We start from the raw sequence: 20,564 nt of genomic DNA, 5'->3' as shown, positions 1-20,564 counted from the left end.
CATAAAATGTTGTAGCCAGTATTATTATTCCAATTTTATAAAACATGAAAACTAAGTAAATAGTGACTGAGAATAAAGTCTGAGTCAATGGACTAGATTTGAACTTGGTTCCACCACAGTTACTAATTACATTGTGCAAATTATTTACTTTACCTAAGCTTCAATTTCTCTCTGTGAAATTAACCTAATAGTCATAGTACCTGCCTTATAAATTTATTACAGAGATTAAATGAGAGAACAAATTTTTATCTAGCAAAAGTAATTTAAAAAAATCAAGAAAATATTCACAGCAATTCCCTTTGGGTGATGGCATTATAGATGCCTCTTATTTATTGCATTAAAATCCCAGTATTTTCTAAATTACCCATAATAAAACTGGGTTACTTTATAATTCAGAACAGTTGTTGATAATAAAAATAAAACTAGGGTGTATTGTCTCTTACAGAACTAAAAAGACTTTGGGGGGAGTGTTTTTGGTATAAATAATATCCTTAAAGAAAAGAGGATTTTTCAAGCTTGTTTTGTCAAAAATAATCAACTCATTAAACACATCTTGATTTTGAGATTTTAAGATTTTTTTCACAATATGACCTATTTGAACAAAGATGAAAATCAAGAAAACCTATCAATGACAAAAGCTCTAAGTGATAAAAATAAACGATACAGAATCTGTACACTAAATCTCATATGTATTTTATACAAAAGCCTTTCAAATCATTTCTCAGAAGTATTGTTTGTGTTATCTGCATGCCACATGGTAGCCACAAAATAAAAACCTACAACAATTCATAAAAGATAGAAAGCAAGAAATTAAAACCTACTACCAAAGAAAATCACTTCGGAAGACAGGAAAGAAGGAAGGAAGGGAGGGAGGGAGGGCCAACAAAAACAACCAAAAAACAAGTAAGAAATTGGCACGTATTTGTTTGCTTGTTTGGGGGTCTTTTTTTGCAGATTTTGGCCAGGGCTGGGTTTGAACCCACAACCTCTGGAGCCCTAGTCCTTGAGCCTCAGGCACTGCCCTGTTTGCTCATTTTTGTTTTTTTAAATACTGTTCGTGTAATTGCGCGAGTAGAGAAACTAAGGAGCATCCTTGGCTGGCTCTTTGTTTCTGGTTTCCTGCGTCTTACAAACTGGTCTTCTCATTTCTGTCCTGATATGATTTGGGGTATTCAAAAAAAGTTGAAGCTGCCATTGTCTGTTTAATAATTGTTAAGTCAATTTCCAATGATTGTCATACTCTCGGGCTGGTCCTTCTGACCCAAATCACACATGTCCATTCCTTCTGCCTTTCACCTGGCAGAAATGCTGGTCATTCTTCAGGGGTCAGCTTAGAAATCCTTTCTTTAAGAAGCTGCGGTGAGCCACCCAAAGTGGGAGCCATAACCATTCTCTGCTTCATACCTTCTCTTCTCCCATCAGAGCACTAACCACACTTTAATCTTCTCAGGCGCTCTGCACTGTCACCTTAATTATCCTATTTCGCTGAGTGCGTGATTTTCAAGTCTATGACCTGACAAGCACCGAATTACAAATGGGAATAAAGGCTGATGGACTAAAGTAGAAACTAACAAAGAATAACCTCCCAGCAGGAAAGGAGAATTAAAATATGAAACTTTAAACTCTTCAGGTATTTTTTTAGGGAGAAGTCGAGAGTTCTCGAAAGATTTAATATTAACAGAGCACAGTGTAAAAATGATAACTCTGAGCCATCAAGAAAGGCCTACACACTCAAGAAAGTGTGAAACCCATATTGAAAGACTTCCAGCAAAATAGTTAAACTAATATGATAATTTGGTAATTGCTTGAGTAGATGTTACAGTGCTATACACCCTGGGAATCTCAAAGTGGTAATTTCTGGGTTCTATTATACGTGCTTCTCTGTGTCTCTTCCTCATCAAAGGATGATAAATGATTGTAAATGTAGTTGTGTGTACATGTAATTGATAAAATATTTTGAAAATACAGAATGTAGAGTTACACACTTTATATAATCTTTTAAACCTAATTGATTGAATTAGTCAATTATTTTGTTGCATCTCTTTGCTGACTTTTGTAAAGTCTCTGTCTTTCTTTTTGCTATCGTTGTTTCATTTATAGATGCAAATCTACTGCTTCAATGCCGACCGATTTTCAAGTTTTGAGGAAGCAGTTAAAGGAAAAGGGAAGATAAGAGCTTTATCCATCTTGTTTGAGGTAATCATTACAGACAGATTGAGGACTAACTTCATTCCTCTGTTAGTCACATTAAATATCACTGCGAGATACCAAGACGCGTTTTCTAACAAATACAAGAGCTCACGAGCAAAATGACAACTCCGACCACTTTTTTAAAAGATGACCATTGGCTGGTATTTTTAAAGGAGACTCCTGTATGCCTTGCTTGGCTGGGTCTCTTGCAGTTGGAGCAAAGTGTTCTGTAAGATTGATCTGCATATCAAACATCAAAACGGTGTGGCAGCTAACTCTGAATCATACTATTTTTAAACTTTTTTTTCAGTGGAAAATGTAAAATTTTTCTGGTTTTCATCGGTGTTATTTTTGTTTAGCTATGGAAAAGGCGTCTTTGGAACTCATTTTGAATACCAGCTTGTACATGTCTTTAAAATGGAATTCATTAACCTTTACATTGAACAATTTATCAAACATATTATCCTATTTTTAGAATATCATTCTTCTTTAACAGGTTGGAATTGAAGAAAATTTGGATTACAAAGCAATTATTGATGGAGTCGAGAGTGTTAGTCGTTTTGGTAAGCTACCTGGAAAAGTATCTTTCTTCAAGATCTACTTGGGACAGTTATGAACTTTTACAATATGGCAAAACTCACTTGTTCCAAAAGGTGGAAAAGACTGTATTTTTATAGAGGAGCAATCTTTTACTTCTCACATTTGACGAATTATACATTTCTCACCAAGTAAAGAACAATTTGTCAGAAAATGTTACATAAAAATCATAAAATATTAATGTAAGTGGGAAGTTGAAAGTTTGCTAAATTTATTATTGAAAACAATTTAATTGTATCATGCATTTAAAACATTTATCTGTTATATCTCTGCACTGTATATCTCTTACAGATTCTAAATGCTAAACTAAAGCCAGTTGATTTTGTAAAAATCATACTTTAAAGTAAAAATGGCATTGTTACTCAAGTTACCACTTATTCCCTGCTGGTTTCCTGGATAAATCCTTTGCTTTACTAGAATGAAAAAGTTCTGCTTACATAGAACAAGATGCAAGATGTTTTGACATCGCTCTGCATGCCACCTCTTGGATATTGTAATTTGTCACAGCAAATGCTTTTGACTACATTGGCAATTGACTGCAGACTTACTAATATTGTTATTATATTGTTATTATGCCCTTTCACACGGGGTATTAATGCTGGCCTTGTATCAATAAAATGAGGATTATTGTCTCTAGGAAGCTACAGGATTTGAAGTCAGGAACAAGACTCGTATAGATCTCTTTCTGGAAAGCATAAGCTTGACCTAGGATTGATTTATTTTTGTCAATTACACGTGAGGATCTGAATTGACCAAACTTTTCAGAAGTCAGAAATAAATGAACTCCTGCAGGGAAGCTTTCATTTTTTTTTTTGTTTTGAAAGTCACAATCAAACACAAGATGAGACTGTTACCTCCCTCTGTCCACCCTGATGGCAGAATTCAGTGTTGAGAGCCAGAAGCCACACTTAATTTTCCCTTCCTTGAGTCAGAAAGTGGATTCTATCCAGACTTCAGGGAGTAGCTAGTTTGAATTCCTGCACTTAAAAATGTATAAAATGTGAGTTGAATTATACTGTTCCAACTTTACACCAGCCTCTGAGGACAACAAAAGTGATGTTGACACTGGATTGTTGACCGTAACTTGAATAACTGTGGGACCTTGGTCATTTTCTCTTAAGGCTTCTTTCTTGTCTGGGGGGTTCTCCAGAAAGGTGCGCATTTAAGCTTAAGAATAAATTTGCTCATGTTCTTTGGCTGAAGTTTTCTTTTTAATATCTATTGTCTTCAAGCCACTGAGGCAGATACTTTGTCAGAGACACTGTGGTCACATAATACCGTCTTGGAGATTATGGATTACCTAACAGCATTATTCTGCCTCTATCCTGGACCTTAATTTAGAAGCAGAACTAATCGTTCTCGGTCTGGCTGGGGACAGAGAGTAGTCAACCATCCTTCTCCCTGTTTCTCTGTCCAGCTACTTGTGCACAAACCTTCTACTTCCTCTTTTATCAAAAAGCAAAAATCCTCCGTGCTTATCAACTCACTCATCTAGATACTTAATATTTCAGTATGCTGAGCAAGAATGTCTGCCAAACTAAGTAAGTTGAGTCTTTCTAAAGTTAAACATTTCTATTTTGTGAGTTCTTAAATCTGGTTCTATCTCAGACTCTAGAAAACCCCGACTGCCCAATGAACTGAAGGCTCCCCAGTATTGACTGAGGGCCAGCCATTGTTGCTGGGGACCTTGGGGATTGAGGCAGGACTGGTTTAGACAGTGAGTCTGGAACCACAGCTCAACTCCCAAATCCTGCTCTGCGTTTCTAGATGGTATGCATTATGAAAAGCAACACTTTCCCACCATTATTCAGAGTATAGAATCTATCTTATTACTCTGCGGGCTGGGTGCTCATTTCCTGCATTCCTAAGAGACAAAGCCCATATCTCATTCCTTCCCTCACCCATCTCTCTTTTCTCTTCTCTTCCTTCCACCTAATCTACTCCCTGTAAACAAGGCTTGTTCTGTGCATGGAGTGGAGAGAGAGGGCAGGAAGGGCATGAGGTTGCCGCAGTACAAAGACAATACATTAATATTTCCCAAGCAGAGCCCATAAAAACCTTAGTTGAAATCTTTCATGTTGCAAGGAAGAGACAAGATACACCCAAGGTAACACCAGTCATTTTCAAATAGGAATTTCTCTCCAGAATGATTTAAGGTACTTTCTTAATCTCAAATTGACCTCAGAGATTTTTATAATAGAAAATCCTCATGGCCAGTTGTGATGTGGCCCCATCTTAAATATTATTGTCTTAAGTAATAGGGGGTAATTGTAAGAATTAAGCATCTCTTCCCTAGTGCTTGGCCCCACTGTGGTCTGTGCCCCTGTCTTTTCCCTTCTTGCTGTCAGCCTCCCCATGGAAGGATCTCAGGAGGTGCTGGTTAATCATCATCGTATGTTCTAGCATGCCGTGATTGCATGAATGACGGACTGATCCCAAATAAAGCAACGCTGGCTCAGGTGTGATTCGTTCTTGTGTTAACAATCGTGAGGTTATTCACATGAAGCATGTATTTTTTTCCTAGCCAAAAACAAAAAACAAAGCAAACAGAATAAAACCCCCAAACACCATAGTCCAATTTTCTCAGAAGACGTAGTATGACTGAAAAGTACTGTTATAATCAAAAAGTCTTGGACAGGAGCTTAAAAAATGTATGTAAATTAAAAAAAAAAAAGGTACAAACTACTGTGTGACTAAGTGACCACTATTGAGATTCGGAGGCAGGAAGAATGAATTCCATACTGGAAATAAGGGAGGGAAAAGCAAAACTTTTCTTCTGATTCTTTCCCTTCCTCTTAACATTTTTCCCCTTTAATTTTGTTCCCAATGTTAAGAAAATTCTCTATCTCATTATCCCCACTCAGGTCTCACCTCTGCTTTCCCTTTCCTGGCCTCTAGGACTCCTGGTGTCAATTCATTTTCCCCCTAATTTAACAGCCAATTTCTTGCTTTGTATTCAAGTAGCATTGTCCACACACACGCTTGCTTCCGCAAAATATTTGTAAGATAGATTTGTCTTAGTAGAAAAAATATCGCAGTCCAAATTAACAATTAAGAAGGATGTTACTTAATTACGAATTTTTTCAAATATTAAAAACATAAATCTGAAAGAAAAATTCACAGATTAAAAATAAATGTTTTCAATTTTCAGAGAATTTGAATTCTGATTATCTTATCTTGACATTGGCAGAAAGGAGGAAATACTTCTAGAAGTTACTAATAAATCCCTTGTTTCAAACCCAATTTAAACTTTCTCCTGGATGTAAGTTGTATCAACATGGCACTATCAAACCAGTCAAAAATCTTATTGCTAAGATTTAGTTTTTAACTCAGACTGGAAGACGTTATCTGCAGCTTTAAATAGTAACAGGACTCCTCTTTTCCTTTGAAGTTTATATATTGCAAAAAAAGAAACTTTTAATGATTTAACTTTTAAATAAAATTAAATTTCTCTTTGATGCTTTCTGGGTTATGTTCAGTCTTCATAGAATGTAGTGCCATAATAGAGTACTAAGACCAATAGTTCAGTCATTGCATTTTATGCTGTGGAAAGAATAATTCAAAACGCTAAAACTTTGCAAAGGTTTCATTGTACATGGGGTTTTTTACCCTAGCAACATGTTTGCATCACCTGGAGATGCTTTTAAAATAAAGATGCCCAGTCCCTGTGGCTAGAAAACTTAATTCTCGTGATCTAGGGTGGGGTCTGAACCATTGGTATTTTCTTAAATCTCCCCCAGATTATTCAGATAAGGGTTCCAACGAATGCTCTCCACTCTGCCACCTCATCGGTTGGCTTCAGGAACACTTCTTAAAGATCTAAAATTTGTGGAGAGAGTAGAGAACTTGCACCAGGCTGGGTAGTTAGGAGGAGGGGAAAATGATTTAGACTCCTAAGCAAATTGCTGCCTGGTTTACAAATAGCTCGAGGCCAAGGCATCTATTCATCATTTTTTGTGACTGAGTAGCATATATATATACATCACATTTTATTAATCCACCCATGAATTGATGAGCACTTGATTCCATATCTTTGCAATTGTGAGTTGTGTTGCAATAAACATTTAAGTGCAGAGATCTTTTTTGATAAAAAGTTTTTTCCCCCCCATTGGGTATATATTAAGTAGTGGGAATGCTGGATCAAATAGTCTACTATTAGTTCTTTGAGGAATTTTTATACTGTTTTCTATAGAGATTATATTAATCTGCAGTGACACCAATAGTATGTAAGCATTCCTTTCTCCTGCATCCAACTGACATCTAGTGTTTTTGGACTTTTTATAAAAGCCACTATAACTGGGGTGAGGTGATAGCCCATTGTAGTTCTAGTTTATATTTTCCTGAAGATGAGTGATGTTGAGGCTTTTTTGATAAGTTTATTGGCCATTTGTCTATCTTCTTTCAGAAAGCTTCTGTTCATGTCTTTTGACATATTTTTAATGAGAGTGTTTTTTCTTGCTGATTTGCTTGAGTTACTTGTAGATTTTGGATATTATCCCATTTTTGAATGTATAGTTTGTGAATATTTTCTCCTATTCTGTAGATTGTCTATTTGCTCTGTTGATTATTTTATTAGCTGTACAGAGGCTTTTTAGTTTAGTCCAATGCTATTTATTTTTGTTGTTGTCGTTGTAATTCCCATTGGGGTCTTAGTTCTAAATTCTTTGCCTCAAGGTTATTCACAATAGCTACAAAGAAAATAAAACACCTGAGAATATACTTAACCAAGAAGTTGAAATATCTTTAGAAAGAGAACCATGAAGCACTGAGGGGAAAAAAAAATGCAGAGGACTCCAATGAATGCAAAAGCATTTCATGCTCATGGATTGGTAGAGCAACATTATTAATATTTCTACACTAACCAAAGTGATTTGAAGATTCATTAAAATTTCCGTCAAAATGCCCAGGTTATATTTCATAAATCTAGAAAAAATAATTCTGCACTTTGTTTGGAACCAGAAAAGGACTGGAATAGCAAAAGCAATCATAAGCTAAATGAACAAATCTGGAGATATCACATTGCCAGACTTCAAACTATCCTAAAAGGCTATTGAATCCAAAACAGCAAAACTATGGTACAAAAATAAAGACATAGGTCACTGGAATAGAATAGAAAACCCAGATATAAAACCATCCATTTACAGGCAACTGATATTTGACAAAGAAGACAAGTGCCACTGGGAAAGAAGGCTTATTCAATGAACTGTGCTGAGAAAATTGGACAGGCACATGCAGAATATTGAAACAGGAGCTTTTACTAGTCACAAAAAATAATTCAAGATGGACTAAAACTGTAATGTAAGGCATGGAACTATAAGAATTCTAGGAAAAAGTGTAGGAAAAACTCTTTTAGGCGCCATTTAAATTTTATCTTTTTGTTGTTGTTGTTAAAGACCAATTTTTTTTATTTATTTATTTTTCAATTTGATTCTTTTTTTTTTTTTTTAGATCATAGCTGTGTACATTGATACTGTCATGGGGTACAGTGTGCTATTTTTTAATACAATTTGAAATATTTTCATCAAACTGGTTAACAGAGCCTTCATGTCATTTTCTTAGTTATTGTGTTATAAGACATTTATATTCTTCATTTAGAAAGATTCACATGTACCCTTAAAAGATGCATGTTGACTACACTCACACAAACCATGCACTCAGTGTTCCCTGTACATCAATTTGGGGAAAATTTACATCTTCCCAACACTGAATCTTCCAGCCCACAAATACATATTGTCAGCATATATTTTATTCTCTCAAGAATATTTTGTAATTTTCAATGTAGATGTTTTACAGATCATTTTTAAGATTTACTTATATTTGATTGTTTTTGCTATTTTAAGACATGTTGCTTTAAATTTTATTTTCTGCTGTTTAATGCTGGCATGTAGAAATACAGTTGGTCTTTATGTATTGATCCTATGTGCATTGACTTCCCTAAATTCATTTATAAATTCTTACACTCTGAACTTTTTCAATATTATATGCACGATTATGGTTTTGCAAATTCTGATGGTACTCTTTCTATACAATCGATGTGACTTTTTTCTTACTTGATTGCATTGGCCCAGTTTTCCATTCAGTGTTAAATAGAAATGGTTATGACAGGATATTCTTGTCTCATTCTCGATCTCTGGGACAGACACTTTCAATAAGTCATCCTTAAATGTTATGCTTTATGACTTTTGAAAATAATCTCCATCAGTGTAAAGCTGTATTTTTGTCTTCCATGAGCTGATATTGCATCTTATCTAATGATAGAACTATATCTATTGAGATAATCATGTAATTTTTAAGTATCTTTTATATCTAAAATATTATCTTCAGCATCTTGATGTTGTAAAGATAAGGTATGTAACACTGCATAGTGATATATATATAACATAATTTGGAGTATGGAGTATGCCATCTTTATCTCTGTTTGTTAAGTGCTTCCCACATGTTCTTAAAATTTTAGTTCTGATAAATGCATGACAAAAAGGATGTGTCTCTGTTTCATAGAAGGTTTGAACAGCTAAGTTCCAGTGCTGGGATTTCAACTGAATTGTATATTTTTCCCTTGTAGGGAAGCAGGCTGCCTTAGACCCATTCACATTGCGGAACCTTCTGCCAAATTCAACTGACAAGTATTACACTTACAATGGCTCCCTGACATCTCCTCCCTGCACAGACACCGTTGACTGGATTGTTTTCAAAGATACAGTTAGCATCTCTGAAAGCCAGGTAATCTTTGACATTCACACAAATGAAGTGCTTTGAAGCAATTTAAAAAATATATTTTTTAGCTTTGCATTAGAATATCTGTTGTAAAGCATTTACTTATGCCTTTGAAGCAGATATGCTAAATTATTTGGTGTTCTTTCCAGTTGGCTGTGTTTTGTGAAGTTCTTACCATGCAACAATCTGGTTATGTCATGTTGATGGACTACTTACAAAACAATTTTCGAGAACAACAGTACAAGTTCTCTAGGCAAGTGTTTTCCTCATACACTGGAAAGGAAGAGATTCATGAAGCAGGTATGCATTGAAACATAATTTTTCTGCAATTCTCACAGAGCTGATGTTACAGGAGGTAATTGTGGAATGATGGAAAATATACAGGACTTAGAATTTTAGAAATATTTTCATTATTAGTTTTGTAACTTTAGGTAAGCTGTTTAATTCTTTGAATTTCTGCTACCACATCTATAAAATCATTATCAGAGAATCCGTTCTTCCTCATATGAACAAACTCATTTTATAAGTGAGAAAAACAAAACTGAGATTCAATAAAAAAAGTTATTTTTCCAGAATATCTAGCAAAGTTACATACATACGTCCTAATTCACTTTATAGCCTGGTGTTTGCCTGGATTAAGAGTGGTAATTTAAGAAAGGAATGAATAAGAGGATGAGGTGTTCAGAGGTTGGGGATATCACCACTGTTTGAGATGATTAGGGAACCTCCATGGAGGAAGCATATTTGAGCTGATTCTTGGCACTTGTTTGGGTTTTCAAGTGAATTGTTAATGATTTCAAAAAGAATCTTCTTCCTCTTTCCTTCCTTGGAGGAAAAGAAGTATGTTCTTGGTAGGTGCAGCCAGTGGAGATGACACCAGTAGGGGTGTCTCTGAAATGCCCTTTGTGTATTTTGAAGAAGAAAGATCAATCAAAAGTCTTTAAAAATGTCCGGTGAACACAATCAGATGGATCTGTTGATTTGATCTTTTCAGTTTATGGAGAGATTATGCCAATTCATGAAAGACATAGTTGAAGTGGCTTTCGTTTGGGGACTTACGATCTTTCAAGTAGATGGTCTTCTTTGATCTCAGCCCTGCAATGAATTTTTTGCCATGTGCAATATTAACTTAATAATCATCTTCTTTTGAAGATTAGGCTGTAAAACAACATGGTTTTATATTAATGTGGTATTTGTGAAATTGTTTATCCTTTAACAAAAAAAATAGAGCTCAAGAAAACAGTGATGAATAGCTATATTTAATATGACATTAAGTTTCAAATTAAATTGCTCTGAAGCGAGACAGTTTAATTATATTTCTCCCAGCACTATGAAATACTATAACATCCTGTCTGGTAAATAATAGACAATTGATTAGAAAAAAAAAGTGAGTTTAATTATCCCTTTTTCCCAACGTTATAGACCAAATAACAAATTGACTATTTTTCATGGACTTTTATCAATTATATTTTATTAAAACCCTCTGTGGCCTTATTGCTTTTAGAATACAATCCAAACCACTTGTCATTGCATAGTAAGTTCTGCTTACTTCTCCTCAACTAGCACCCTTCTCTTGTGTTGAGTCCATGAAGTCTCCTGAAGATAAAGACCACATGGTTCTAGGTTGCATTTACGAACGCTGTTTCCCTGCCTCCTTCTCATTCTTCAAAACTTTAGTAGGAAATTGCATTCACAGGGAGGCCATCTGTGACTCTATCACCCCAAGTCTGGTTCTGGCACCAGGCACGGGATTGCACACTGAGGAGGCACCATACCCAAAGAGTTCGTGGCAAATGATACTCATCTGGAGTTGTGCATCAGCCAGAGTATGCCATACTTCATAGGAGTTGCCGGAGAACAGGATTTATCTGTGTACTTATTTGTCTTACCCACTGGACTCTGAGCCTTGTGAAGGAAGTGACTAAGTTGTTTAGTCTCTCATTCACTGAATAGTCACTGCATGACTGAAAGAATCCATTTCTATATAATAGAAACATAGAAGGTGACGCTTGATGTGTGTGCTTCCTGCTCTGTTCACTGTGTAATCTACATATAATTCTGGTTTAATGTAGAACATGGCTTTCACAGTTAACTGCTAAAGACCCAAAGAAACGATAGTAATAACAAAAGTGGTAATAGCCGCTACGTATTTTGTGACTTCTCCAAAAATTGAACTATACAGTATTTGATTTAACCTTGTATCACTTTTATTACATTGGCCTCATTTTCCAGTGTGGGAAGCTATTTTAGAATGGCTTGCCAAGTTTACACGACCAGAAAGGGGTAGAGTTGGGATTTGAACCCAAATCTCCCTGATCGTAAAACCTTGCGAAGTTCTCCATTGTGCTTTATGTTTATGAAGAAACGTAATTTCTCCTTATGTAATTTTTTCATATAAACTGATGACCTAGTGATATAAAACACCAAAAAAAAAAAAAATAGTATTGGCCTTTGAATGCTTTATTTATCCTAAGGTCAAACACAGGCAGATTACTTGCCAAACTACTTGGTGTCCGGGGGCTATATGAAGGTACCATGGCTCCTCTACGCTGGCTCCACTCAAATCACTTTTCTTCTCAAAGGGCAGTTGTATATTTTAGAATTTCATGTTTTTGCTGCAATACTGTTGTAACTGCCAGACTAATAATAATTTATCACTTATTTGTGGTTTAGCTCCAAAATGATTAAAATGGTAGAAATGACTAGGGAAAAAAATGGACTTATTTAAAGCGAAGGGATGTGCTGTCACCAGCAGACAGAGTGGAAATGTTTGTGGCACAGCCGGGAGAAGGGCTCGAGTACAACTTGGACTTTACCTGACAAACGCAGACAGTGTAACCTCATTGTTTGTACCCTCATATTAATCTGCAAGTTAATAAGAAGAAAAAAATGCAAAATTTAAGAAAACATGAGTTTTACAATAAAAATGTACATCGGCTGCCTTGGCTGTGCACTCAGTCCGACAAGTGCCCACTTCCCTGGCTTCCTGAAGAAAATCCAGCCACACCAACACTTTGTGATATGTATATTTTGACTAAAGATTAATGAAGTCACGAGGGAAGACAAAACTTAGCAGATCCCTAAAACTTAGGACTACAACTTAGAAAATCTTTGGAAAGCATTATTCTCTTATATTTCTTCAGGAACAGCAAATGCATTCAAAGGCCGATACTAGCTTTTCATTAAAGTTTCATGTCTTTACAATTACCCACTTTTATTCTAAAATCATGTAAGCAGAAGCTCATCTCTTTTGCATGCCCTTTGCTTGGCCCCAGAGCCCTCCCCGTCAGATTCTGACCCTCCTCTTGGGTCAGTCTCCCTTACAGAGTCTCTGCTGCTGCATGGCGCCCACTTGATTCTTCATGTCTTTCCAAGGCAATAGAATTATCTTAGTCCCACGTCCTCCACACTTGCCTCCCCATGCCTATGCCAATGAAGTCAGCAATGCAGGGGCCCCTTGTTTTCCAAGATGTTCTCCCCCTTCTAGGGGAGTCGGAAGTTATAAAGAACAACTTTCCCCCCTCTGGTTGCATACACTTGTGACCACATTTACGATTTTAAAGCTTCAATCTTTGTCAAAATATATGACTTTGAGATAGCAGTGAGATATATTAGAAACTCGGGTTATGTCACTTGCAGGGTCTTATCCATGCCGTTAAATATTCAGTCAACTCTTTTTTTTAATTGATATCAGCCACTATCAGATAATTAATTTGTATGCCATTACTCAGTATAGGGCCTTCCCTAGGACCAATAATTGAAAGTAATTCTTCTTTCTTCTGAATTATTAAGCCCCCTTACCTATAGTTATTATACTTTGCCTTTTATGCCTTTCTTTAGAAGTGTTTATATGTACACCTTAATCTCGTGGTAGATCTATCTGATCGATCTCAGTATTATCTATTTCCCCTGATAAAGCACCTGTCAGGTAGAAATGCTGTCTGACTCCTTGATGGATGATGAACAAATGAATGAATTGACATGCGGCCCAAGCTTACTTAACACTCAGCCTTTGAGGTTAAAGTGAGTGTGTGTGTTCCTGGCAACAATCATAGAAGGAACAACTGTCCGACTTGCCACACAGGTTGGAGCCAAGTTCTTCTTTGCTGAGCATCCTTTAAATAATTAAAAACTCTGCAGAAGCCTTCGTGAGAATACAATAGAATAGCATCAGCATATGTGTGCAGGTCAATTAAATATTCCAGGGAAAGGAGGATTCTAGTTTTAAAAAGGTAATATCCATGTCATAATATCATTGTTAAATAGTTTCCTCTGTGACTCAGAAAAAAGAAAGAGGTGAATAATTTACTTTCTTCGTTTTGGCTCTCTTAATCTTCTTTAAAAGTGCTTTTGTATTTAGCCATAATAAACATTTATCATATTTTTATAGTCTTCCCTTGTATAACATTCTTTTTACAAAGTGAGCAACTCACTTTTTGTTTTGCAGTCAAAAAGGGAGAGGCATCTGATGATAGAGTTTCTTTTCACCAACCATAGCAATTTTTGCTTTCTCCATCATGAGTAATTACATTCCACAGCGTTATTATTATCTGCACAGACACTGTGTTCTTGTGGCAGTTTTTTCCTTTGTTTTCCTTGACGCCATCTCCTTTTCTGCCTTTTGGAACCGAATCTGAGAATGACAATTGAGGATTGCATTTATGCTCAGGATATATTATTTATTAAATTGAATATGAAAATAAGCTATAAATTACATGAACTTTGAAAAAAAGAAAATATATATAAGCATACAGAAGAAAATAAAAATCCCTTACACTGTTCCTACCCAGGGATAACTGTTATGAGTATTCTAGCAAACAGCCTTTCAGATCTTTCTCTTAAATTAAAAATATACTATTCTACCTCTCAAAATGAGACTACACTCCATGTCTGTTTGTTGTCTTTTTTACTCCATGTTATAGGTGTATTTTTAATGCACCATCTTGTTTTTATGTAACATTTCATCCTGTAGTTCTAACAGTTTATTAAAACTAAATTGGTTTTTCAGCTGTCGACAATTTTTGTCGTTATAAATATCAAACATTCTCATTTTGATGAAGAGAGAAGAGCTAGCGTGAGAATTGTCAGAATCTTACCCTCAATAATTTCATTGTAGAGAAATGTATTTTGCAAAATATATCGCAAATAATTGTAAAGCCGTGTGAGGACTGCAGATTTAGGTAAATTCCTGGAGGTTGCAGGCTGGGCTGTCTTCATTTTTATATCCACAGAAGGGACCCAACAAAATTTTGCACAGGAATACATATTTTACCCGAACTTTGATCCACTATGTTTTCACTTTTGTGTAGCTCCAGTATTTATTAGAAAGACATTTCTTGTTGACATCACAAAATGGGCAGTGGATCTTCTAAGGATCCTAGAATTTAATAGAAATGTCTGATCTTGAAGGAGTTAGTAAAAGCTGTTTTTCGCATACCGAGGACCATGTGTGAATAATGACACGACATAGCACCCGTATAAAGTAGTGATGTTCAACTACCCCTTCCTTCCAGGCAGCACTGGCTTTTATGCCACACTTACCTCCTAACAAGGTTCGCCCTCTAAGAGGCAGGGGCCTGCTAAGGCACAGTAGAGAAAAGGCTTGGGCTTTACAGTCCAGTAGGCTTGATTTCAAACCCCAGCACCAATATTTATTTGTTGTATAAAAGCTGTCAAGTTATTTAACCTCAGCTAGCCTCAGTTTCTTCACTTATAAAACGGGAAAGTTCAAAATGGTCGTTGTGGGGTTTAAATGAGGTAGCATTTGCACAACAGTCCAGTTCATTGAATGCCGTGTGCTCCAGACTCAGCATAGCATTACTGTAATGTGTGTATGTGTATAAAACACAGGATGTCACAGGTATGACATACTATCCAAGTTTTCCATGTGTTTCAGACTAATTCATTAAATAAAATTATGGATATGCTTCCAATTTAGTTTTCTAATACAGTAATATATTTAATACAGACCAATTTTTAAAATAGAATGTAAATATTTTTCAGGGTAGAATAAAGTGAAGAGAGTGTCTTTGTTGCATAATATATTTGAGTTTAAAAATTTTCTGCAATTTTCCGAAAAATGTCACAATGAATTATACATTAGTATACTTACCTTCTTGAAGGTCAGTGGTTGTAAATAGCATTTGTTATGGTCACCTGTTGTATGTTAACACTATAATTATATTCAGAAAAGCAAAGTGAAGATTATTCACTTCTTAGAAGATTATAGCTTACAAATGTAACGGCTGACAAAGTTACTCTGTGTCCCCAGAGAAGACTGGGTGAAGTAGGTAGAATTCCAAAGACTTCTTTTGGCTGTCTATTACATAAAGTGAATAATGAACGCATTTATAAATGCAAGACTATATATTTTCCAATTATTACATTTAACACTGTATCAATGTTTACAATAGTTTTATTAAGATCTGCTACTCCCTAAAGAGAAATACAGCCTTCTTGGTTATCTTCTGGGTCTGTAAGTCTTAAGTTTCTCTCATGTAACCACAAGACTTTGTTTCAACCAAAACTTTGTGAAGCGTTTAAGCTTTTAATGGAAAATATGTGTAATTTTGAAAAGTACCTCTCTTAATATTTATTTTAAATGAGACTCAGAAACTTCAAATAAAGACATGGTGAACTTATCAGTGTATATTCACAAAGAGCTTTTGTCATGAGCTATGGTATACTGTACAGAAGTTCAAATCAGTGGGACATAACTGAGTAAAACCTGGAGTCATCTCGGGTAATTATGACATTTTCTCTGCCACTCCTCAAGAGGCATTTCTCTCTCTTTTTATATCCATCTACATTTTTCTCATTTTGCAAAGAACGAAGACTGCACCTTCAGAGGAAACCCACACCTTCCCTTGGTCATCTACCTCAACTTTCATAATTAACAAAGAGATCTGTAACAGCCAAAAAAAATTCATTGATATTTCTCCTTCCTCATTTCTTTTTTTTTTTCCCCCCTCTACTTTTTCCTCTTTTCTTGCGATCAGTGCTCTGCTTATTAATTTTTTGGTACTTGTTTCACAAGTCATGTGTGTTCTCATATTCTAGATTTCACTCTTCATAGAAATAATGAGATGATGAGTAATAAACCACAACTTTGTTTCAGCTAAAACTTTGTGAAGCATTTAAATTTTTAATACAAAACATGTGTAATTTTGAAAAGCACAACCTAATTTTGTCTAAACAGCAAATTTAGTTTTACAAGTTTATTGTGCATTCTCTGCACTAGGGGTCCAGACTTTAGACTTAGTAAGTAGTAATTATATCCAAGAGCTTAGTAAATCTGGGGTTAGAAACCAATCACAGGAATGAGCTTCTGTTTGTTGTCGTTGTTTTGAGAGAGAATCTCACTCAGTCACCCTGGGGTTGAGTACCCTGGTGTCATAGCTCACAGCAACCTCAAACTCTTGGGGCACAGTGATCTTTTGTTTTATCCTTCTGAGTAATTGGAACTGCAGATGCCTGCCACAATACCTGGCTACTTTTCTATTTTTAGTAGAGACTGGGTCTCCTTCTTGCTCAGCTGGTCTCTACCTCCTAAGCTCAGGTAATCCACCCAGGTGAGCCTCCGAGAGTGCTAGGATTACAGCGTGAGCCACTGCACCCAGCCTGGGAATGAGCTTCTTAAAGGCAAGGATTAGCCCCTTTTTCATCTGTATGTCAAGAGTGCCTGGAACCCAGCAGATGAGAGTGGATTGCGAAAAATGAGTGTTTCAAAAAGGGCATTTATAGCTGCTTTATAAAAAAAATAGTACATCTTAGCTGTACTGTAGTACAGTAGCTGCCTGTAGTCCCAACTACTCGGGAGGCTGAAGCAAGAGAATTACTTAAGCCCAAGAGCTGTGAGCTGTGATGCTGCAGCACTCTACCGAGGGCAACAAAGTGAGACTCTGTCTCCATAAAAATTAAAATAAAATAAAAAATAGTGCATCTTCATTTTGAACAGTAAAGACCCTTTCCATTTCTATAGTACTGACGCACGTACTTGCACTCTGTGTGACTTGACATGGGCCCCACATGTATCAGAAGCTGGCGCATAGCCAGAGGCCTACAAGAACCAGGTTGTCCTTGGTCTGTGGTCAATAAAGAATCAGTAGCTATGACCCAGATCACACTTAGACATGGAAAGGAATCAGGATGGGAAATGTGTATCTGAAGAAGGAAGTGGAACTTTGGGTGGTACCTGTGGCTCAAGGAATAGGGTGCTGGCCCCATATACTGGGGGTGGCAGGTTCTAGCCCAGCCCTGGCCAAAACTGCAAAAAAAAAAAAAAAGTGGAACTTCAAAAGACTTCTGAACTTCACATTTACCAGGGAAATTATATTTTTGTTACTATTTTATTCTATGGGAACTTGTATTCGGTGTCCGAGTACCTATTGATCTCGAAAATCCTTCTTGATTTTGAATACAGATGGAAAATTTGATGTGTGTTAATTGCTTCTTCCATGGTCTTCTACCCAGCTTTGTATTTAAAGATTAATTAGTATACAAGGAATTAGCTAGATTGTTACTTAAAGACCTAGTTCTATCTTATAGAAGAGCAACCCTTCAGCAGCATTATAGTTATAGAAATAGAGGCTTTTCTCTTGAAGACTTTCTAAAATGCATTTGGGTTTTGTTCCATAAAATTCTGTGATTCAGTATCTAAAAGATGAGATTTAGCTGTAGCTTTACACGTATAACTAAAGCTAAATTGTTAATTATCAGTAAACACAAGGAGCATTTTAAAAATTAATCTCTAATTAAAATTTAAAGGTATCAAACAAATATAATAGACTTAGAATGGAAGAAAGTCCCATAGACTTAAAATGGAAGAAAGCAAAGAACAAATACCTACTGGGAAGGAATGCGAAGTTCTTTTTGGGGTCCTACTGATTCTTAAAATTTGAAACATCTAACTGATCACTGCCATTAAGGCAAGATTAATACAGACATCCAGCCAAAGTGGTTTATGCTGCTTGGGTAGTAGTCCTTTGGATATTTCGAAAGTAATACTTTTATATTTTTCTCAAAAGATTTTTAGGTTAAAGTGCCTCCATAAAACTAATGCATTGTAAGATGATTTTGTCTTGAAAAAGTATAGTTAATTTTTAAATCATGACTCTCTAAAAAGTGAGTTTGATATTTAAAGGACAAAAATCTGCAAATGATATTGTCCAGAATAATTTTTCCCCTTCTAAAAGTGGACTTGGAATTCAATAGGAAAAAAGAATGAGGCCTGGTCGCGATTTGATGGTCTTCTGCCATCTGGTGGACATTAATAGAAGTGTCAGTACATAGAGTAACAGATGATGCACTGTGGACCTAAGAGAGGGGAGGCTGCGTGGAAGGGAGGGTCATCAGTGTGACCTCACCTATGGTGCATATTGCAAGGGTACATGTCAAATCCATTAAGAGTAGAGTATATATGTCTTAACACAACAATTAAGTAAATGAAGCGAAGGCTATGTTAACCAGTTTGATGTAAGCATTCCAAATTGTATACAAAATCAGCACATTATGCCCTATAAGTGCATTAATGTACACAGTTATGATTTAATAAAAAACACGGTTTTTAAAAAAAATTATGACATTTTATATTCTACATGCTACTCATTTGACAGGTTTTTATATACGTGTTTAAAAGTCAAAGCTAGAATGTTTCCTGTTTCTACATTTTCATATTCTGAATTCATAAATTTTGATAATGAAAGAATTGTCCTCTTAGTAAGAATTGTCCTTTAGTAAGCTCCTAAAGGAATATTCCAGTCTAAACCCTTTCTAAGCAAAAAAATGATATCATGGGTCTACAGTGAAAAATTCTCTAACTCATATAAAGTTATACATGTATTTATATGAAGAATGCATGTTAATTCTTTTCTGAATCATTTCTATGCCATTGCTAACATATATATATATGCTAAAATTGCTAATACTAAGTCCTGTATGTAAAATTTTTTTCAATTTGCCAGACGAATTATTAGTTGTGAGTGCCCTCCTGTGTTCATGAGATGAATTACAGACTAGTAGAGACAAAAAGGTCACATTCTGATGCAGTTGCTGATCTATTGCCTCTGAGTCCTTGTGATTTTTCCATCAGTAATGATTGGTTGACCTAGGTAGACTGCAGGCTCCCATCTGGTGGCTTTGTAACTACAAGTACCATCGGAAAACAAAGCCTAGCTTCCGTGAGCAGATTTATTAATCTTTTTCTGAGAGTGTTATCTCTCCCATTGCTGTGCAAATCTGTCTGTCCAGTGAAGACTATATCTTATTTCAGTAACACAAGATCATAAAATTTTATAATTTTTCTCCTCCCAATTAGTCCAAACTATCACATGGTGAGTGTGTTTTAGAAAGAATAAGGCAATATTTTAGGTGGGACTAAATTTTTGGCATGATTCCCAGGATGGACTTGAATTCATTTTAAGAAGTCTCTTAGTGATTTTTCACAATATTATCTTTTTCAAATAAGACAAACAAATCTTCTCACGTCCTAAAATTATTTGTTTAGTTTTTTTATCATTGCAAGGTGGTATTTTTGCCAGCATGTCTGAAAAAAATACTGAAATGATCATTTTAGTTCTATGGTTTTCACTAGTTGGGAATTGTAAATTATTTTAAGGACTGTCTAATAACAAAAATGTCCAACAACAGACTATTGTAATTGGATTTTCTTTATCCTGAGCTAAATATATTTTTCAGGTACAAAACAAGAGAAATAAAGGCATCATGAATTATAGATATTCTTTGTTCATTTATTTCTAAACATGAAAATTTAAGCCAAATATATCCAAGACCATATCAGTATAGAAATAGAGAGCTATGGTTCCTATATTTATAATCTTCTAGAAGAGTTAAGACTCGCCCAGAATGAAATCATATAAGACAGTGTGCAAATAGTGCAATAATGTCAAACAAAATAGGCGATCAAAAATGACTCAGATCATGTTGCAGAGATCAGAGTGTACATAACGGTGGTGGTAGCATTTCCCCCGAGACCATTCCTGAGAAAACGGCACAGTAGGAAAGTAGAACTTTTTAAACTTCCATTGAAATAAAAGAAAATACAA

At 35.6% G+C, this 20,564-nt stretch overlaps 1 protein-coding gene across 2 annotated transcripts in view; it reads left to right on the top strand.

Annotated features, from left to right (window-relative positions):
• PTPRZ1 (protein tyrosine phosphatase, receptor type Z1) overlaps positions 1 to 20,564 on the top strand; it is a 120,620-nt gene that overhangs the window by 39,996 nt on the left and 60,060 nt on the right. For both annotated transcript variants that reach the window (XM_012805164.1, XM_012805163.1), the window contains exons 4-7: positions 2,101 to 2,196; positions 2,687 to 2,753; positions 9,350 to 9,507; positions 9,651 to 9,801. In XM_012805164.1, the coding sequence (XP_012660618.1) occupies positions 2,101 to 2,196; positions 2,687 to 2,753; positions 9,350 to 9,507; positions 9,651 to 9,801 (472 nt within the window). The remainder of the gene's footprint in view (positions 1 to 2,100; positions 2,197 to 2,686; positions 2,754 to 9,349; positions 9,508 to 9,650; positions 9,802 to 20,564) is intronic.

Source organism: Otolemur garnettii, unplaced genomic scaffold (assembly GCF_000181295.1).
Source record: "Otolemur garnettii isolate 467f Iridium unplaced genomic scaffold, OtoGar3 scaffold00037, whole genome shotgun sequence".
Taxonomy (NCBI): domain Eukaryota; kingdom Metazoa; phylum Chordata; class Mammalia; order Primates; family Galagidae; genus Otolemur; species Otolemur garnettii.
Note: the sequence above shows the minus strand (reverse complement) of the source record. Positions and strands in the feature narration are given on the sequence as shown.